The sequence below is a fragment of the Apus apus genome, chromosome 3 (genome assembly GCF_020740795.1).
Source record: "Apus apus isolate bApuApu2 chromosome 3, bApuApu2.pri.cur, whole genome shotgun sequence".
Taxonomy (NCBI): Eukaryota; Metazoa; Chordata; class Aves; order Apodiformes; family Apodidae; genus Apus; species Apus apus.
In genome coordinates, this window is record NC_067284.1 from 58,540,980 (window position 1) to 58,562,021 (window position 21,042).

The 21,042-nt window shown below is 41.1% G+C and overlaps 1 protein-coding gene across 38 annotated transcripts in view; it reads right to left on the reverse strand.

Annotated features, from left to right (window-relative positions):
- The window catches only part of NRXN1 (neurexin 1), a 759,121-nt gene that overhangs the window by 43,617 nt on the left and 694,462 nt on the right, over positions 1–21,042 (reverse strand). The window contains exon 1 of one of the 38 annotated variants that reach the window (XM_051616145.1): positions 14,002–14,094. The exons of 36 other annotated variants lie outside the window; for them this stretch is intronic. In XM_051616145.1, coding sequence (XP_051472105.1) covers positions 14,002–14,034 — 33 coding nt within the window. In that variant the 5' untranslated portion in view covers positions 14,035–14,094. Of the gene's footprint in view, positions 1–13,356; positions 13,839–14,001; positions 14,095–21,042 lie in introns of those variants that run through there. One more of the 38 variants, XM_051616144.1, reaches the window with a different exon arrangement.

Below are 21,042 nucleotides of genomic sequence, written 5' to 3' on the forward strand. Positions count from 1 at the left end.
TTTGTACTTGTAATTTCTTTGGGTCTTGCTATATTAAATCATGCTCAGTGAAATAATAGAAAAATAAAATAGAAAAATATGTTCACTTTTCAGCATTCCTAAAAAAATAATTTAAAGGGCTGAATGAGCAGCTCTGGGCATTTTTTCTTGCCTAAAGAAATCTAATACATATCTACTGATAGAAAAGTCCATCTAAAACTGTAATGCTAGAGAAGAACTTTGGAAACAGACTGGACTTTACCACCCAGACATTCTTTTTCCAATCTTATGTTCTCAGCTTAGGTAACTCTGAATAAGTGCCTTTGTGGGTGAATGAAACACTACGAGGTTTTGTTTAAAATTTGTGTCTTGAGCTAAACTTTCCCGGCTTCAGTTAAAGGGCTCTTTTAACTGAATAAAGATTTTGCTAGCTGGAGAAGGCTATGACATTTCTCCCATGCCAGTTATGGGTGGAGACTCTTTCTATATATTGGGAGATTCAATAAAGGAATTTGTTTCTGGATTAGAAGTAGAAAGGATAAACTGGTTCGATTTTCAGTAGACATTCCCTCACCTCAAAAAGCAAACAGGCAATAAAATTTCAGGCACTGATCTAGGCAAGGAAATGATCACCTATAACTTCCCAGAGGAAAGGGGAAAAAAGAGGGGGGGAAAAAAGGTGGGTTTTTTTCTCCTCATCACAGATTTTTGGTATGGAGAGCTCTCCAGCCTGCAACATCAACTCCCTTCCAGTTTAACTTCCAATTCTGCTACTGTTTTATCATGGAGGCAGGTGCCAGAACATCTGCAAACATCCACCCCTCTTTCTAGTAGCTGCTATTTTTGTGGTGTTGTACCTGACCATCTTATCAACATACACCTCAAAATGTGACCTGTCCCAGGCACTCTCACAGATGTATCTATTCCATAGGCTCTCCCAACCATAAACCTGTTGGCAGGTGACAGCCTGCAGCAAAACTGGCCCAGACCTCATTTTCTTCCAGCTTCCTCCTTTTCAGGCAATACTTTAGTGCTCTTTAATCATAACACATCACAAAGCTTCTGCAACAAATCCACTCTACTCACTACCCTACTTCACATTCAGAAAACCCAGTCCCCACAGTGATAAGTTTTCAGCCTTTTTTTTTTTTTTTATTCACAAAGAAGTCATATATTGAAAAGAATGTAAGACTTTGCTGAACTACGTATATTCCAGTCTACTTGGCATAACTTCCTCTGCAATATTACTTCTGACACGGAAAATGGGCTTTATGAAAATAAGGGCTCCAACAGTTTATTCTCACACTTCAGGTTTTACCATAAAATTTTCATATTTAATATAAACAGGTCCTAATGGCTACAATGGGTAAGGAATGTGAAAGGGATACCTATTTTATTAAACCTGCCAAAAACTTGGCTTCCAGCACCTGGCAGATAGATGCCAGATGTAGGGTGAACATCACCTGAAATGATCCCACCCTGTCCTGCCTCAGTCCTCTCTGGCAAACATAGGCATCAACCAACTGCATGTTCAGCTACGTACCAGATTCTCCAGGCTGCTTTCACTCATCCCCAAGCCAACCCAGTTCACACCTGTGTATATTCTTTCTTGATACGGTTTTGGGAAAACACAAATAGTATTTAAAAATCTTCACCAGCATCACTACAGCCCTTCCTGGGGACAAACACAAAACTCTTGTATTTTCCAGACTGCCAGCGACTACTTATCTGTTTAATCCTGCTTTTTGGTAAATCTCACTGTGATACGGAGATGGAACGTAATCGTCAAGGAATGTGTGCTGTAATCCATGGGGTCAAAGCCTGCCCACAATTACCTATTCAGGTGTTGCTGGAATTAAAGTTTTCATAAATATAGAACAAGAAGAAAACAAAACTTTCCTGTTGCCTGCTGCAGCTCGATACCTCTCTTTGGCAGTGTTATTCAGGTATCCTCCTCATGCCTCAGAATAGCACAAGGATAAACTGTCTTTGAAGAATGAACTGTCTTTGTCTCTTTCACAATGGTTAAGATGTCCTAGCCTTTCTTTGGCTGTTTTTTTTTTAAGGGTCTCCATTAATTTCTAAGATTGGTTTCCCAATCACCGGCTCATAAAGGAAACATTTTAACTTTCTACAATTTATTTCATTCTCTTTTCCACCAGTTCCAAGACATTAATCAGTGTTTACTATGCTGGTTTATGGTGTGCTTTTGAGGATGTTATCAACTGAGAAATTCAGGGTAGCATGTCTGAGTAGCAAAGAAGGTTCTCTGCCTGAAATCAGATTACTGCTATACAATTTTTTCCCTTTGTAACAGGGCTGAGAGGTATCTATGATAATTCTCAAATACATAAGCTGTCCTGCACAGCTGAATCACCGCAGAGAAAATGGAAGATCACATATCAAATATTTTTACAACTCTGCCCAAGTATGTATATAGGCACATACATACTCATTGCACAAAAAGGCCCATTTGGAAGGAGAAGCTGCCAATTAGCTGTCCCCACAAGGCTAATTTATAACTCTCTAGGACTTCCACAGCTGTAGCCCACAGCTGCATGCGAATTTCAAAGTACCTGTTGAGGAACGAATCCTTTCAGAGACTTTTCACTTTGTTCTGAACAGCCCTTCATCAAGTTTTGTAAGCATAAAAGCACACTGGTGTGTGACCTTGGGAAGGGTGCCTTCTTCTCAAACATATTGTGCAAGGGCAGGAAACTAAGCAAACTTGCAAAATCCTGGTGGCAGATGGATGGTTGTAGTGTACTGGCAGCTTTGCTTCAAAAACATACTGTAGGCAACCTCTTGCTCTGAGATGCCGTCCCCTATTTACTGATAGAACCCTAAACAAGACTACAGTGTGTGGGGCTACTGGCCCAATGGGCAGATCCAAAGGAGCAGGGACAGATGCAATGATGCTCAGCTGAATTTTCAGTCAGAAACAACAGCAAGAGGCAGCAAATATTGCTCCCTGGTATTTCAGAGGGGTGTCAGTTCTGAAACATAACACTCAGTTTTCCATTGTAAATGAGGTTTAAAAAATAAAAAGACAGCACTACCAAGAGCAACAGAAACAGTTACAAGACTCTTACTTTGAGATTTTAATTGGCATAAAACTGATGGTAAGGAAAGCATCACTGTTCTCTTGATTTGACCTCTGCAGTGCAAGATAAACAAAACCTCCCTGATCAAGACTCTACCCTTAAAATGTATCTGGTAGTCAGTCAGCCACCTGCTTCATATAGACAACATAATAAAATTAGAACTCCTTGAAATGAAGCCAGTGTTCTGCTCAGTTCAACATCCAGACCTGGCTGATTCCCTCAGCCAGGAACTTGTGGACTGGGCACATGCACCACGCTTACAGCTCAAAATCAGGCCACCAGCATAAGGAGGAGCATCAGTGCTTTGACGGGAGATGCCAGCCCTCTGCATGTACTACGGAAGTGTTCCCCACTGAAACTCCTCCTCTTCTTTCTTGAGACTGAGAGTGCCTGATGACTGGAGCATCCTTTCCAGTATTTCAGAGCCAGAGCAGCTCACGTGGAAACCAGACCCAGCAATTTACGCAGTTACTAACATTTCCATTAGGTCTATGTGAATTTACAGAGAAGAAAAAAAATTAAAATACTTTTTTTGACTGCTGACCTCACTAATCACCACAGATCCGAGGACCATATTTAGCTATTTAGCAGCTGTTTCTAACTTGCAGGACCACCCACTGAAGACACTTAGAGACAAAACTCAGCATATATAGATCATGTAGTACTCCCATTCCCAATAATTTTGCATGGGTCACAGGATATTCATGCCTTTCCTTTCTTCCAAGGATATCTTTCCCCCCCCAGATATCAGCACTAATACAACTGAGCATACATCCATGCAAAACCATTGACAGGAGGAAGAAATGTCCTCCAAATTAACAAACTTTCACTGGAGGAAAAAGTCCACCTGACCCCAAAGTAGGAGCTTATTGAATTGTTGACTTCTTTCAGATCATACAAATATTTGCAAAACACTGAATGAAAAATAACTCAAACAGCACTTGGAAAATGCAAGCATGATTACACTTTTTCTAACATATTTAATTATTAGACAAGAAAATTTTAACTCAAGACACAATTAATTTGTCAATCCCAATGCCCTGAATTAGACAGACGTTCTGTTCTGGCACACTGATACTAGAGGAAGAGCCCAACAGAGAATAAATATGGGAAAAGAAAATTATTTGTAATTTCTGAAAATAACTGCACTAATGTTTTAATGTAAGATCATGTGAAATAAAAGGCAGTTTGCAAAGCTCACCATTAATTGAATGTTAGTTAAACAGTGATACAAACATTCTTCAAAATGCCAGAATAATGCGATTACTAACTGTTTTGCTCAACTCTTTCTTGGATCCTCAAGTTCAGTTAAAGTCTAGAAATTATTGTATTCATAAATGAATGAGGAATGTGACATTCCCAGAAACAGATGAAAGAACAAAAGTTTCAGCCTTCAAGCTAGAAATACAGATAATCCTGCACTCACACACGGATTTGGCAAGGAAGTGGGCCCAGAGAGAACAGGACCCACAACACCAAAACCTTGGCTAGGAGAGATGCAGATTCTAGTCAGGCTCTGAATAACACCACTTTTCACATTGTGAGAGAACATTTTTAACCAACATTTTCCACAGCTTCATCTGCTCTTACTCTAGTTACCAGTATGGCTAAAGCAACGTCATTCTATCTTGCTCTCTATAGGTCAGCATTACTTGAGGCATACGTCATGCACCCATAGTCTGACAATCAACTGAAGCTACTTATAGTTCATTCAAGGGAAATGAATATTTTCCAGGGTCACCATATTATTTAGTAATCTGAGATTATTCTAATTAATCACAAATAAATTAGAATCTTCTCTTGCAACTGAAATGAACTACAGTTGAGGTAGGCTTTTAATAAGAATTTGTAACTTCCCACTGTATTTTTAGATCATTTACCCAGGTTGCTTTCAGCTGCTTTACTTCCGCATACAACAATACCTGAAGTTGAAAAGCTGACTTTAACTGAAGTGGTCTGGATAGCAGGCATAAAAAAGAATAACACAAAGTCTACTAGAGCAGTTGAGTCACTCCTGGCACAGTGCAAGGCAGGAGTAAGGGTCATGGATCAGCTGCCAGAGCTGCACTCATCCTGCCACGGCTGCACACTGCAAGAATGCTCCCACTGTCATAAAAGCTGCTGCTCTTTCCTCGTTCAGATAAATCCCGTATATAGCAACGGTGAACATGTATTACAGACAGCTTGATCTCAAGAAAACTGTCTCAGACTTTTTTCAGGACTAGGTTGACCATTTCAGTCACCTACTTTAGACTGCCAGAAAACAAAGATCAGACAAAGTGACAGATAAATTCCTATGGGCTTAAAAGTTGCCATCATTTCCTTTGTAACTGTCTGCTGCACAAAACCAGTGAGATCTGAATGTCAATCTGTATTCTTTCTACCTCACACATCATTATCAGTAACCCTGAAGGAATATTTTGCAAAGTTAGACTTTGCAGCTTTTTCAGATGTTTCTGTTACTACTTTACCTATGTTACTCCCTAGACAACCCCAGCAGAGAGGGCAATTAGGTAGCGATAGAAATTTTCTGCACAGGAAAAGATGAAAAAGGAAGAGTTAGCACTGGTAAAGATGACAACTGTCAGTGCAGCTTAGAGAAAAACATGGGGTCTTACTTTGTTATGTCTCTAGTTAAAAATGGTGTAGTAACAATTTAGCACTTAACATACAGGCTGAAATAAAGAAAGAAATTACACTGATTCTCTCCTAGCCATTTTGTGCATGCTGATCCATGCAAGACTTAGCAGCTTACTGTCTGTTAAGTTAGCTAGAATAACTTCAACAAATACAAAGAGGGCTAAGAGAAAGGCTCTCCTGTTAAGTCTCTTCCTAAACAAAACTGAACAAGGTGACCATAGTCCAACATGCACTTTACATGCCAGGGGACTCCAGCAGAGATCTCCCACTGACCCAGACTGAGTTTACACTCATCTAAAGGAATGCACACTGCATTTTTCAGGGCTAAGCCTAAGGAAGAAGAAGGGTTCAGTGCCCTAGTGTTGTGCCCTTTATGCCTAGGACAAGAGGAGAGTTATTCCTGGCAGGGATGACACGTGTGCTGAAATCGGTCATGAATGCTCACGTGGGATGTGGCAGTTCTGTGGACGAAGCTGTCAGCAATGGCCCGGGGCTGTGCAGGCTGTTCGGTGCAGATGGACATCCTCTTTGAAATCACAGGCTACATTTTTAGCTTGGCTTTGCAAACCGCTGTGAAGCTGGCATGGGCCAGGGGAAGTCAGCTTGCCCAGGATATGGCAGTTGACGTTGACACTAACCTCACAGAACATATTTGTGTAGGGTGTGGAGCTTACTGGAGGGGAATATTTTTGTACTGGCCCACTGTGATTTTGGCTGAGCAGTTTCCCACTCCTTCCTCGCTGCCACCTCGTTGCTCTGAAATGCAACAGAGGTTTGTTCGTTGTCAAACTCCTTGTACTACATTGTACTCTTTCTCAGCTGCATCTCTGGTGCATTACTGACATTTAATACCAATATTTAATACACTTCTGCTATATGAAAAGTAAAATTGTGACAATTCATTTGCCATCGTATCCCTGTTACTAAGCAGTTGTAACATGAATGAGGAACTCAAAAATATGCTTTACTCCTAAGGGCCAGATGAACTTAATTGTTGCTGTACAATATACTCTACACAAATAACATACATTTTCTCATTTTTTATGTACTAACTGGCAACACATTTCTTAAAGACCCTTTGGTAATGTAAGATAAAACGGGAGAAAACCAAAAGCCAAGCTCCACTTCTCTGATACAGCTGTGCCCCAGGTGTATATTCTGTTTTGAGGAAGCTGTAAAAATGGGTCATTGTGCAGACATATAGACCAGGGCCCTAACCAGGCATTTCCTGATACTGTATTTGTTCACCAACTTTGCTAACTTATTGGTTTCAGTTAACCGTTCAAATAACCTCACAGACAAATTTTGAAAATTAAAAAAAAAAACTGGAATACTAAAGTGAAGCAGCACTGACCAACATCACAGAAAAGCAAAGTGCTTCCCTCAGCCTCCACCACTGAATAATATAAAAACAGCATTCATGATGGTGTAGTCTTCACAGTAAGAGCGAATTAGGAAGGCAGTTTTGAAAAGTCATAGAAAGGGAATAAAAGAAATCACAAGAACTTCAATAAATGAATTTAAAGAAATAAAAATATTGTGGAAACTTAAATAAAATACATCATGTAGTTTAGTTTTTATTGGTCTGCAGCCATACCACAGCCAATATAGACAAACCAGCGAACAAGGCGCTAACATTATTGTGACCAAGAAATGCAATTTACTGTGCTAAAGCCCACAAATTACTGTATTTGTTTCTGAATTTGTGGCAAAAAAATTAAAATAAAAATACAGCCAGACTCAAACCAGAAGGTGTTCCAAGGTCCTGGATGTTACAGATCATCAATGTGAGAAATGCCTTATCACCTGAAAGCCCCCCAGCTCTTCACTAGCAAGTAATCATTTAGTTCATGAAATGGAATTCCAAATTAATAATTTTTGTGAAAATACCATCTTGCTAATTTTCCACTCCACTTCTGACACACTTTTAGCAATGATAGGTTGGTTTAGAAACCAATTAATATGTCCCCTACCTACTTGGACTTTGTACTATTCAGACTTCTGCCAGGGATAACACCAATGACAATAAAGTCAATGACAAAACTTCCATTGACCTTAGGGATGGTAGAATTTCACCCTAAATCCACCTTCTTTGGAAACACACCTGCACTGCTGCACAGGACTAACGTGTGTCCACAAAACCCACATTTCCTGCCCATACAAACCACTTTCTAATCTCTGACCTTTCCCCCTTTTTTTGAAAAAATCATATAATCATAGAACTATTCAGGTTGGAAAAGACGGCTGGGATCACAAAGTCCAACCATCATCCCTACTCTACAAAGCCCTATCCTAAACCATACCCACGCAAACAACTCTAAATACATGCAGGGATGGTGACTCAACCACTTCCCTGGGCAGCCTATTCCAGTGTCTAACCACTCTTTCTGTGAAAAAAAAATTCCTAATGTCCAGTCTAAACCTACTCTAATGCACCTTGAAGCCATTCCCTCTTGTTCTGTCACTACCTACCTGTGAGAAGAGACCAGCACCAACCTCTCTATAACGACCTTTCAGGTAGCCGTAGAGACTGATGAGGTCTTCCCTCAGCCTCCTCTTTCTCAAACTAAACATTCCCAGCTCCTTCAAGCGTTCTTCATAAGATTTTTTTTCTAGGCCCTTCACCAGCTTCATTGCCCTCCTCTGTACTCGCTCCAGCACCTCAGTATCTCTCTGGAATTGAGGTGCCCAAAACTGGACACAACACTCCAGGTGTGGCCTCACCAGTGCTGAGGACAGGGGGACAATCACCTCTCTACTTCTGCTGGTCACACTATTTCTAATAGAAGCCATTGGTTTTCTTGGCCACCTGGGCACACTGCTGGCTCATATTCAGCCACTTGTCAATTAGAACCTCTAGGTCCTTCTCTGTCAGACACTTTCCAGCCACACTTCCCCAAGCCTGTAGCATTGCATGGAATTGTTGTGGCCCAAGTGCAGGACCCAGCACTTGGCCTTGTTGAAGCCCAGACCATTAACATTAGCCCAATGATCTAATCTATCCAAGTCTCTCTGTAGAGCCTCCCTATCCTCATGCAGATCAACACTCCTGCCTAGCTTGGTGTCATCTGCAAACTTACTGATAATACACTCTATGTCCTTCTCAAGAACATCAATAAAGATGTTAAACAGAAGCGGTCCCAACACTGAGCCCTGAGGAACACCACTTGTGACTGGCCCCAGCTGGATTTGACTCCACTGACCACCACTCTTCGGGTCCGACTGTCCAGCCAGTGCTTGATCCAACAGATCATGTGCTCATCCAGGCCATAAGCAGCTGGTTTTTTAATGAGAGTTCTATGGTGAACTGTGTCAAATGCTTTTTGGAGGTCCAGATAGGCAATATCCACAGCCTTTCCCTTGTCCAATAGTCGGGTCATCAGATTATAAAAGGAGATCAGGTTTGTCAGGCAGGACCTGCCTTTCATAAACCCATGCTAACTGGGCCTGAGCCCCTGGTTGTCCTCTATGTGGCTTCCAATAACACTCAAGATGATCTGCTCCATGACCTTCCCTGGTACCAATGTCAGACTGACAGGTATATAGTTTCCTGGATCCTCCCTTCTGCCTTTCTTATAGATGGGTGTTACATTTGCTACCCTCCAGACCATTGGAACCTCCCCAGTTAGCCAGGACTTCAGGTAAATAATGGAAAGTGGCCTGGTGATCACATCTGACAACTCTGACCACTTCCTCTTTAATTGTGATGACCTCATTCTGCATCCCCTCCCTGTCTCCTGGCTCATGTGGCTGTATATCCATAGAACAGCTAGTACCACTGCTAAAGACTGAGGCAAAGTAGGTGTTGAGCACCCGGGCCTTTTCCTCATCCTTTGTTACTAAGATTCCCTTTGCATTCAATAAAGGATGGAGATTCTCCCTAATCCTCCTTTTGCTGTTAATGAACTTATAGAAACATTTCTATTATCCCTAACAGCTGTAGCTAGTTTGAGCGCCAGCTGTGCTTTGGCTCTCCTAATTTTCACCCTGCATAGGTTCACTTCATCTCTGTAGACTTCATGAGTGACCTGTCCCCTCCTCCAAAGGTCATAGACCCTCCTTTTGTTCCTAAGGTCCAGCCAAAGGTCCCTATTTAGCCAGGCTGCTCCCCTACCTCGCTTACTGGTTTTTCAGCACATAGGGACAGCCTGCTCATGTGCCTTTAAAACTTCTCTCTTGAAGTATGTCCAGCCTTCTCGGATTCCTTTATTCTGCACACATTGTTTCCTGCATGCAGTCTAATGCGTTAGTAGAGATGTATGCGCACAGAACTCCTAAATTGACCCCCTCTGCAGCCTCCCATCAAAGACTGACCAGCCACAGCATGCAGGCTGCACAGAAACAGTTCCAACAGGTTGTTGTTGGTTTTTTTGAGGAACAACAGATGAGTGACTGCAAGGGTTTTGTTGGCTGCCTGTTGATGTACAGTCATCTCACACCCTTTCAAAAAGCTGTTGCTATCAGCCAGTTGGCCACCAGTATGTCTCATCTTGATATGGTACTTAGACTGAAAGCATTACCTGAAGTTCCATGCGCAAAAGGGACAGCAAGATATAATCAGAAAAAAAAAAAAGATTAGCCCTACTTATTTGCTTGTGACTGTATAGCTAAATCTAATTATGCATTCCACAGGGAAAAATAAAGTACAATTCGGATACAGGAAAAGATAAAAAGAGAGAGGTAATGCAGAGAAGCACAGCTACCCATGAGAACACCCTCATGATTTTGTCAAACTCTTCCTGGATCTGCTACTTCAAGCTTGCAAAAGCAGGACAAAATACCCTGCAGACTGAAAAACCATGTCAGAAATGTACAAATAAAAAGAGAACAATAGAGCCAGAAATCCAAAATAACTACTGGCAGAACATGCAAAACAATGGTAATTTATTTTTTTTGTATCAGAAAGGCTAAAAAAAAAACAAACAGTAGGTAATTAGTAGGCATTAGTAACATGAAACACATAGAATGACTAAACTTTATATTAATATACACAACTAAAAATAATTATGCAATATTTCAAGCTATTGGAAATGTCAACCAAAAAGTTATGAAAACCATTTACTGTTTATCAACAAGTTGGCTAAGATTAAATTTGATGTTTTCATCAACTACTCATCATGATGATTTCTTTATATACACACACCCCAACTGAGCTGTGATGCCATCTCTAACAGTGCAAACACATAACAGTGTGAATCTCTAAGGAGAGAAATCAACTGCTCTAAGTGATGTCAATGGGTGACTCAAAGAAAAAGGGTGTCAACAGAGCAATAAATGCTTTCACGACATGTAGCTACTATAGTTTATATGGCCACTGAAAAAAAACAGTTTATAGTAGCTTTTAAAAGAGGGAGGACATTTGAGCAGGTAGTGGTCTAAGATCTCCTAGAGAATACTTCCCATTTGGACTGCAGTAGGTTGGATCATTCCCTCATTTGTGTCACCAAACTACCCTCATGATGGTATTTTTATTGAATCATCTACATGTTACAGAAGCAAGTTCAGAAGAAAATTATTTTTATTTTGAAGAATCAGTATTGTATTCCTTGTGCACCTCTATTCTTTGGTACTCCACGTGGGTACCTGTCATAATGGCATCAGGGGATGACTGAGCCTCCTCTGCATTTCTTCCTCACAGTAAAGCCATGCTGACAACTCTCAACTTTTTATGTCATCTCAAACGCACAAGGTAAAAAAATAAACCATCTCTCGCTATGATAGGGATTTCTTGCTAAATCAGCATTACTCTGAGACATAAAGTGCAGTTTTAACACACTGTCCTTAGGCTCTTTGTCTCCTCTGAATTCTTGTTGAGTATGGATTTTGGATTTAAAGGTTCAGCTGCCAACTTAATCAGGTTGTCCTGGTGCTCACAAACTTTGACTGATTAATGGGTCATTTTAAATGTGCAGATACCTCAAGGTCTAAAGAGCATGGACAACATGAACTTTTCTTCTCTTACTTTACGCCATAACGTTTCAGATCAAACCACACCTTTACAGAAATGCAGGCTTGCTCTTCAAGATAGAACCACCAGTGAGATTCTGGGTGGAATTCTTTTTCAGAAACATCTAAAGCAAATTTGCCTAGCCACTTGGTATTAAACTTGAGAACACGTCAGCTTTTGAGATATTCAGGACTCTAACAGACCTTCTATTAAGCAAATGGAATTAATTTCTTGGATATTATCCAGATGTATCTCTCTACAGGTGAGCTGCCATCTAGGCAGGTTTAATGGACAATTCCTTAGGCTGCCCTAGCAATTACTTCTGCACTGACCTGGAAGGATCATTAATATTATAGGGGCAAATGGCAATTCAATTTCCACTCTGGCTCAGCCCTAAGCTTTAAGTAGATGCTGTCAGTTGTGTCAAATTATCTATGATGCCTAGGTGGTGTGCAAGACTATTAGGATCAGAGCTGGGAATGGCAAACTCAGTTCACAAAGTTTTCAGCGTGAACTTGAATACCAACAGGCCAGAACCATTTGGGCATGGGAAAACTCTTACAGCCACCCCAAGTTGTTGTTGTTTGTTTTTTTTGAGGGGTAAGATGCTATGGGAAGAGCAAAACCAGGTATGGTTTACCCCAAGCAGTAAGAGAAGAGCTGTTTTATAGAACTGCATGTTAAGAGATTTAAATGCAGGCATACAATAAATTTAAAAAAACAAACAAAAACAACAACCATGACTTAATGGCAGAACTCTGAGGAAGCCCAGCTATCAAATGGAAACAGGATTACACAATATACCCAGTACACCAAAGGCTTTATCCTCAGCCCCACAAATACAGTAAAGAAAAAATAAAATGAGGATACCTCAGACCCAGTTCAGCAGGTAACCTTTCCACAAGCATGCAAAAAGCCCCCCCAAACCGTAAGTCCTCTGAACTGTAAAAGGGGATAAATCTTAACAACTGCCTCCCTCGTTTTATTATTCTCTGATTCATTTGAAAGAAAACAATGCATCCAAAAAGCTTTTCCCCTTTACTGTCTATCTAATGAGGGAAAAATTAGACATTTATGTACAGACAGAAGCTGCTGCTTCCCCGCTTTAAAAGCCCCTAAAGCTCCTTTGGCAACCCTTATCCTCACCTTTGCCTTTGCTCACTATTGCGATAAGACCCTGTCCCACCTGGTGCAAGCTCTGGTTTTGCCAGGAGAATTCCCATGGTGCACGTAGGCTTGATAGTGCCATGGCATTTTAACTCTTCTTGGGGAGAAAAAGGAGCAAGAAAAAAAGATCGCGCACCTCCCAAAAGGAGTTAAGTGCTCCCACACAAACATATACCTTCCTGCTTGTTCTCAGGTAATTCGGAAAGCTTCATAACTTACGGTCTTTTAAATTAGATGCCTTGGAGGTTTGGTATATAAAAAAATTAGTAAGTAAGTAAATAAATAAAACCCCCTTGCTTTTCTGTGTTAAAAACAAGCAAATAAACAACCAAATTTTAAAAAACAGACAAACACTTCCATTGCCATAAACATGCAGCGATTCACCCTCCCCCAAAAGATTAGAATGAACTCATCCTAAAAAGAAGGTACTTTGCATTATATATAACAAAATATCAGTCCATCAGATATAGTAACTCATTTGTATGCAATTTTTCTTATCAAAACATGCATATAACTCACAGGAATTCCAGTTGTGCAAACGCTCACTGAAAAAAACATCAACACAAATACACACATACGTACACACACACATCCACCCATATTCTGAGCCAAAATAAAAAGCATGCATGGTCAGGGTTTAAGCATCATTTAAGCCAAAATAACTGCTGGATTATCAAAAAGAAAGCAGCCTGGCAACAATTTTAAGCAGTTTTTATTCATGCTTTTATTTGATTCTTCTCAATTTTCCTTTCCTTTATACTCATTTGTAGCAAACATGCTAAAGACCATCTCTACTGTTTAAAAAAAGCAGACGAGAACAAACAGAAGCATTCATGCTCTGGGTACCAAAGCATTATTTTCTTGGAGCAGAAAAAAAAAAAAAAAAATCAAATACAGTTTAAAAGCTCTTCTGTATTTAAAACAGCGTGCAGAAATTTGAGCTTAATATTAGTGGCATGCAATCTCCAAGGAGACACATTCTAATTTAAAAAAAAAAAAAAAAAAAAAAAAGTCATTTTCAGTAATCGGTGCAAATGCCTTTTTTTTTTCTTTCTTTTTTTTTTTTTCCCCCCTCCTCCTTGCTGTCAGACTAATGGTATCTTAAACCCTGCATGCTGCAGTGCTTCGCCTGCGCTCTGCATCGGCTGCGAGAGAAGAAGCTACCTGAGAGTTTTCACAGTGCCATCTCATATCCATGTCTGCCTGGCTACCCTGCGTGCTTACGGCTTGCTTTTTGCCTTTTTTTTTTTCCTTTTTTTTGCCTTTTTTTTTTTTTTTTTTCCCCCCCCCCTCCCCCCCTTAATTCTTAACGGAAATCCTAGGAAAATGAGTCCATCCTCTGAAATCAATACGGGTGACAGGCGCGCTCCCCTCCTCGGCGGGAGCGCGGCACCCGCAGCCGCCTGCGCACCAGCCCGGCCTATCACCGACCGGCAGCCCCGCGAGCCGCCGCCGCCGCCGCCGCCGGGGAAATGGCGGCCGCTGGCACGTGCCGCCGCCCAGCCAATGGCCGCTGCCGGCAGGAGCCGGAGCCGCCGCCGACACCCGCGCTGCGCTGCGGAGCGGAGCGGAGCGGGCACCGCGCCCCACGCCGCCGAGGGGCGAGGGGAGAGGGGGGCAGAGCGGTACCTCCCCTCCCCCGCCCGGAGGTGGCTTGGCCCGGAAGGGGATGAGGATGGAGTGGGGAGGGGCGCGGGGGGGAGAGGTTGATGTCTTCGTTCCGGGATGACGGGGGTGGGACGTCAAAACGCAGAACGCCTCGCTGGCTTGATCTATAGACTCATTAAGTGATTGAAGGGGCCTTAGCGATCGTCTAGTTCCAACCCCCCTGCACGGGCAGGAACACCTGTCACTAGACCAGGTTGCTCCAAGCCCTATCCAGCCTGGCCTTGAACATTTCCAGGGATGGGGCATCCACAACTTCTCTGGGCAACCTGTTCCAGTGTCTCACCATGCTCACAGTGGAGCATTTGTTCCTAATGTCTAACCTAAATCTATCTTCTAATTTTAAACCATTACCCCTTGTTCTCTTGCTACATGCCCTTGTAGAAAGTCTCTCCCCAGCTTTTTGTAGGCCTTCTTTGGTCAGCTGGAATGTGTCCCAAGAGCCTTCTCCAGGCTCAACAACCCCAGCTCTGTCAGCCTGTCTTCATAGGAGAGGTGCTCCAGGCCTCCTCTGGACTCGCTCCAACAACTCCATGTTATTCCTGTGTTGGGGACTCCAGAACTGAATGCGGAACTCCAGGTGGGGTCTCATGAGAGCAGAGTAGAGAGGGAGAATCACCTCCACGAAATCTAACATTTTAAGATTGAGGTCTGACTAATGACCACCAAACCAGGCTGCCAAATTCCCTCAAATAGAAGCATTCTCCTTCATGTAAAATTTTTGCTGCCCCCACCTTTGCCAAACTGCTCAGGCACCGCAGGTGTGACAGGAATGTGCACGCAGTGTGGACCTGGTGAGAGGAGCGACATGGCAGGGCACGTCTGGGCAGCCAGATGGCAACCCTGTCTGTACCACACATCTGGGTTCATCAATCGCTGGCCAGAACCAGATCACTGGTCACCCAGCACTGCGAAGTGAGCGGGGTGCTGGGGGCACCTTAACAGAGCCTGTGAATACACTTTCGTCAAGCTAGTCAACAAACCCAAAATACTTCAATCATTACGTCTATTTGATACACAACTTTTTTTTTTTTTTTTAATTCTTTAGATTTGTCCCGGTGAAAAAATTTCCTTTTTTTTTTTTCCTTAACAGTTTTAGTGAATCCCGACAGTTGCAAGTTATGTACCCACCTTACTCTCCTGTAGGGTTTTTCCAGCAGCCCTCAGAACTGTTCTGCATAATGGATGTCTACGCTAAGTAAAAAGACGAGTATCAAAATGTCAGGTGAAATTAACTTTGCTGTTCCCCTAGCCAGAGCTCAGAGACAAGAAGGTTGCCCTGATGTTCCTTTCCCTCTTGCAGCCATTTTGGTGGTATCATGTGTTGCATTTTTCTAAAGGCATTTTGAACTTGCAAAACCATTTGACAAACTACACATCTGCAGGTACATTATTGCTTATGGCCAAATCACATGGCAGTAAAACAAACCTAATGCTATGTCTGGATGTACCGTATCATGGAAAATTAGTTGAGATGAATTAATAAGGTCTTATCTGTATGAGAAAACTCTCCCTTTGAGTACAGAGCAAGATTCAACCCTAAGGTAAGGGTCTGTAAACAGAAGTGGCTCCCTGTATTTAGTAGACTTGCCCATTAGTGCCTAGATTTTTAATATTCAGTTACTAAATTATATGTATTGGTGTCTGCAACTCTTGGCCCTCCAAGGACAAACACCCTAGAAATACTGAGATCTTGACACATTTCCCCCCTGTGAAGATGGAAGGGGACACCATTAGGCCATAACCAACTGGTTCCTTGCACAGTGTTTTGCTGCTGGGGTTGCAAATGATCAATCCTTTGAGCCTGTTTTGACCAGCCATCCTCAGGGACCTAGGTAGAGGACAGCAAGAGCAATCAATGCTGGTGGTTTGCAGCTCTGTTCTGACTGCCCTTCTGGCATCAGCATCAGTTTCCCTGGGTTGCCTGACAATAACTCCTGTCAGAACTGTGCCCTCAATGAAAGGAGTTCATCTAGGGGACAAAACCACTAAGAAAACCACTCTTGTTTTCATTAAGAAAATTATTTAAATGAGAATACTAAATAGCATTTCAAGCTGTCCAAACAGTGGGGTCCTTTCATATTTAGTAAGTTAAACTTTCATTAACCCCAGCATGTGCCTTCCTGAAAGACAGGACTAAACTATCTCTAATATTTTGCTCAAGGCAGTATTTTTTCAGTAGTGCGATTCCACAGGAACACTATTAACAGTAATGGACTGTCATATGTCATGTGTGCTGTTATTCAGGGGACAAATGTAGCAATAGCAGCAATGGTATGGAGGAGGGGTGACCCATCCCAACTCCTCTCAAAAGCTGAGCAGCAGTTTGCTATGAACTGTGCTAGGTCAGAAATGTACAGATTTTGGGTGCCCAGCAAAAAGCAGCTTGTAAGGAATTCCTTCTCTTAGAGAATATCCCCCCATCTAGCCAAGTTCAGGGTTGTTTTTTTTCCTTTTCATGGACATGCAGCTGTATGTGTATCATCTGACGTGCTATGGTGTGATCTGGAGATAAAACAGACAATGTGGTTAGGGCAGATTTTACCCAAAGGATGTGAAAACACTGTAAGCGTTATGGGCTTATCAGGGCAAAGCAGTTAGAAATGCACCTGACTTCACACTTAAGTACTTGAGAGTTTACACTAAAATAAATTCCCAAGTGCCTTGTTGAATCAAGGCCAGATATACAAGAAATAAGACTAAATGTAAGAAAGCGATGAACCTGAATTTGCTTGAGTACACACTCTCAAACTGTACATGAGAGTTCTGCTGAATGTATATATTTTGCCAAATACATACAAAACATTGCTTAAAAACCTGCTTGTCAATGTAGTGAAGAATAGGAAATGAGTAGTATAGCACACATTTCATAGCAAGGGACATTGTATTATCAAAAAGACAAATCTATATCATTACTAAAATGTAGTAACAGAATAACACTTGAAAAAGCTACCAAAAAATGTACATAAAATCCAACTTATGCAACCAAGAACAGAAGCCAAACTTGGGATTTGATTTAAATCTGAATATGCTACATTTTTCATTAACTAGACAAGAACTTTATAGATATATCATCATTAAAGTTCTCGCTACTGTACAGAAAAGGCAGTTAAAAGTATTGTAATTTATCTGGAAAAAAAGATCCATCCAGAGAAAAAAGCCCTTTTTTTTTTTTTTCAGATACAATTTTATCAAAAACATTTCCACCTACACTTCAGACAGAGGCGGAAGCCTAAGTTCTTACACTTCAACCTAAGGGCAAGCACAAATTAAGCAGCTTGAGATGAGAGTGAGACTTTTTATATACTTAAATTTCTGCATGAACAAACAACATAATTTAACTTCGTGATGAAAACCTGAAAGCACACGGTAGTTTACAGGAGTTTATTAGTAAGAGCATATATACTTATCCATGTGCACACAGAGCTACAATCCTACATAGCCACTTGACAGGCTGAAATATATTACCTACCACTTCTAACACGCTTTATGAATGTGAAAGTCACATGAGTTTTATATATCAAGTTTTACATATGTGTAGAGAATAATTTGGCATTTTGGTTTGAGAGTTGCATCTCTCTTAGGCTCAGATGGGCCTCTGCTGTCACCTGGTCATCTGCAAACCCCCAAATACTGTCCTCAGGAAACATATTTAACAATTCTGAGTCATATGTGGATTCACAGTCTACAGTGAGTTTTGGCTTCATAATTACTCATATCCAAATTCAATTCTATCCAGAGAGAGCTAGTATTAAGGAGGTAGCGTTACTCTTTTCACAGGTGAAATGGGACAGAACTTGGGATGTCATTGACATGACATCTTCGTTTCTCCGTGGAGACTTCTGCATCACTCCACTCAGCAAAAGTACCAAACTCTGGGAAATAAACGTCAGCGTTAACACTTTCTGTCATCTCTGTGACACTTAGTGTACTCTGCACCTGTGATCAAATTACCCCCTTCTGGCAAGAAGTCTGTAATCTCCTTCCTGGAGGTCTGAACTTTCCCATCACACTGTCAGCCAAAATGCGCCCATCAGGCTGTCTTGCAGACACCTCTGTTCCCACGGATCATAGGAAAGCAAGCTCAACAGCGATAAAAATCTTTATAAGAACTGCCTTCCACTGCTTGAAAGGTCAATATCCTCCTTCTTCTTTAAACAAATGGAGGCAGAAAAACTGTGGCCAGAACAAATTACCCTCTCAAGAAACGATAAATTTAGATCAACCCTACCTGTTTGAAACTAACAACTGCCATCAGACTTTAGTCCCAAAGCCTGTACTGAAACAGATCAAAACTACTCTTTTTGCCAGGCACACATGTATTTTCAGTCTCTGCTTCCTATTACTTATTCCCTACTTTTTTTTTTTTTTTTTTTTTCTGGTCTTTCCAAATGCTTCTGTACCTGGTTAATCAACATAGTAATCATAATACATAGGTAAAACTAAGAAATGCAGCTATTATGCTAATTATATAGGGCACATTTATTTTGTCCCAGTTGCCTCCAAAATTTTATTTTTTATCCTTGTAAATATTAACACCACCTGATTGCTTACACCTCGCTGGTTTACTCATAAGTTGCTTTTACTAGGGTGGATTACATCCTAGAAATTTGTCCCTTCTAGGGACAAATTACACAGGAAGATACATAGATACAGATTTATGGAGAGGGAAGAAGTACTGAAATATTTCCAAGGATGATTAAAGGAAACAACAGCAAACCTTAGCATTTTTTTAAATAGCAAAATTAAACATCATTGGAAGCATGTTTAAGACTGAACACCTGCAGAAGAATAAGGAAGAAATTTTGCTCCTACAATGATCCTAGCTACAAAAGCAGATACAAAGAAACAGTATATGAAACCCTTCAGTGGGGAAAAAAAAAAAAAAAAGATCAGACAAGAAAAATCCAGCGCAGCATTCTGAAATTTTGGAGGTATGCCCACACTTTGCTAATTAAAAATAATATTGAATGACAATGTCTGCTTATTCACAATGATCCATTTTTCCCCTATAACTACACAGAGACACCAACTGTGACAGGCAGAGAGCATTCACTCTTGCTGTCCTGTGCTGGCTAGCAGAAGGGGGTTTTACCCCCCCTTTTTCAATCTTGGAAGTATTACGGCTGTTTTAACTTGCACATGGCTGCCCACTGTCTAAAAGACTTGTAAAGACATCATCTGCCTTGATTTCTGTACCAACTGCACCTCTGTAGAGGTCACAATGTCCTAAAAAAACTAGTTTTTGCTTTCCCACAGGGTATTCTTGTGGGCCTGCCTGCTCCTTTTGTAGGGGGGCAAGGGAAGCACAGAACAACAATGAACCAACTCTCTTTGCCTGGTTATTTTAAAACAATGCTTAGTGATTTTACAGGTGCTATTCTTGTTTCAGTGGATGTGGGCTCAGACCCTGGGTTATGAGGGAACCTATATTACCTCCAGAGGCTCAGAATGATAGATGAGCCCCTGGTGTTTGGATGAGCCCAGGGAAAGGGTAGTGCTCAGCATGGCTGATGCAGAAGCAAACCTCTAAATTGCATAAATGTTTTCTCCTCCTGCAAACAGTAACAGGATCCAAAGGAGAGGGGACAAATTGCTCCAGTGCCTGCAGCAGCACACCAAAAAGGTGTGCTTTTCAGAAGATGCACAATAAGTTGTAAGGGGGTGAAAGCAGAAGCTGTGGCCAGGGGGACAGGAGACAGAGCTCCACATATGTGCTCCTCTGCACATCAGAGATCATGTTTTCTTCCCTCAAATAAGAACAAGCAAAATAAAGAAAAAAAGTCTTTGTGTTCTTTTTTATCGGGTACTTAATGCGTGTCTGTATGCACGCAAATAAATAAACTGGGAATGATTGCATATGAGGATCTTCTCTAAATAATACAGCTATTTATCCCATTTCCTACCTTTGTCAATATTCAGTACTTTAATGTTTCAATATGATCATGTATTTCAGAAATTGCTCGATTCAAAGTGGACATCAGCTTTGGCAGGGTCAGGAAACACTTTACCCCCTTGTGTCACCCTCCTATATAGATAATAGTGTCAACTGCCTACATCAAAATGTATAAGGGATGATGAAATGCATACCATAAGACACATACCTGTTGAATCAGATTGTTAGGGGAGCAGAAAGGAAGGTGAAGTCTCAGCTTCCAGTGTATTTTCCCCAGATGTCACTTTGCCCTGCTCAGTCAAAGCCATTTTTAGCATCTGAGAAATTCTTGTGGCAATTTTAACAAATATAAAACAGTTTCAATCTAAAATTAACAGAGAAGAGAATGTAATATACTGGCTTGATTGATCTGGATCTTTGGGATTCTACAACCTTGTTGGTTCAGAGAAGATTGCTAGAAGTATATTATTTGTTCTATTTCAAAATCATACCTTTTCAGAGACACCCACATAGTTTAGAAATAGATGTGCAAATGTATTAATTTTTGGCCTTGCTACATTTTGCAGAATAGAAGTATAAGGAAAAAAAATTACACGAGTATATGAAACCTTCCTTCTAAATTAAAGGTTTCATATCCTAATAAA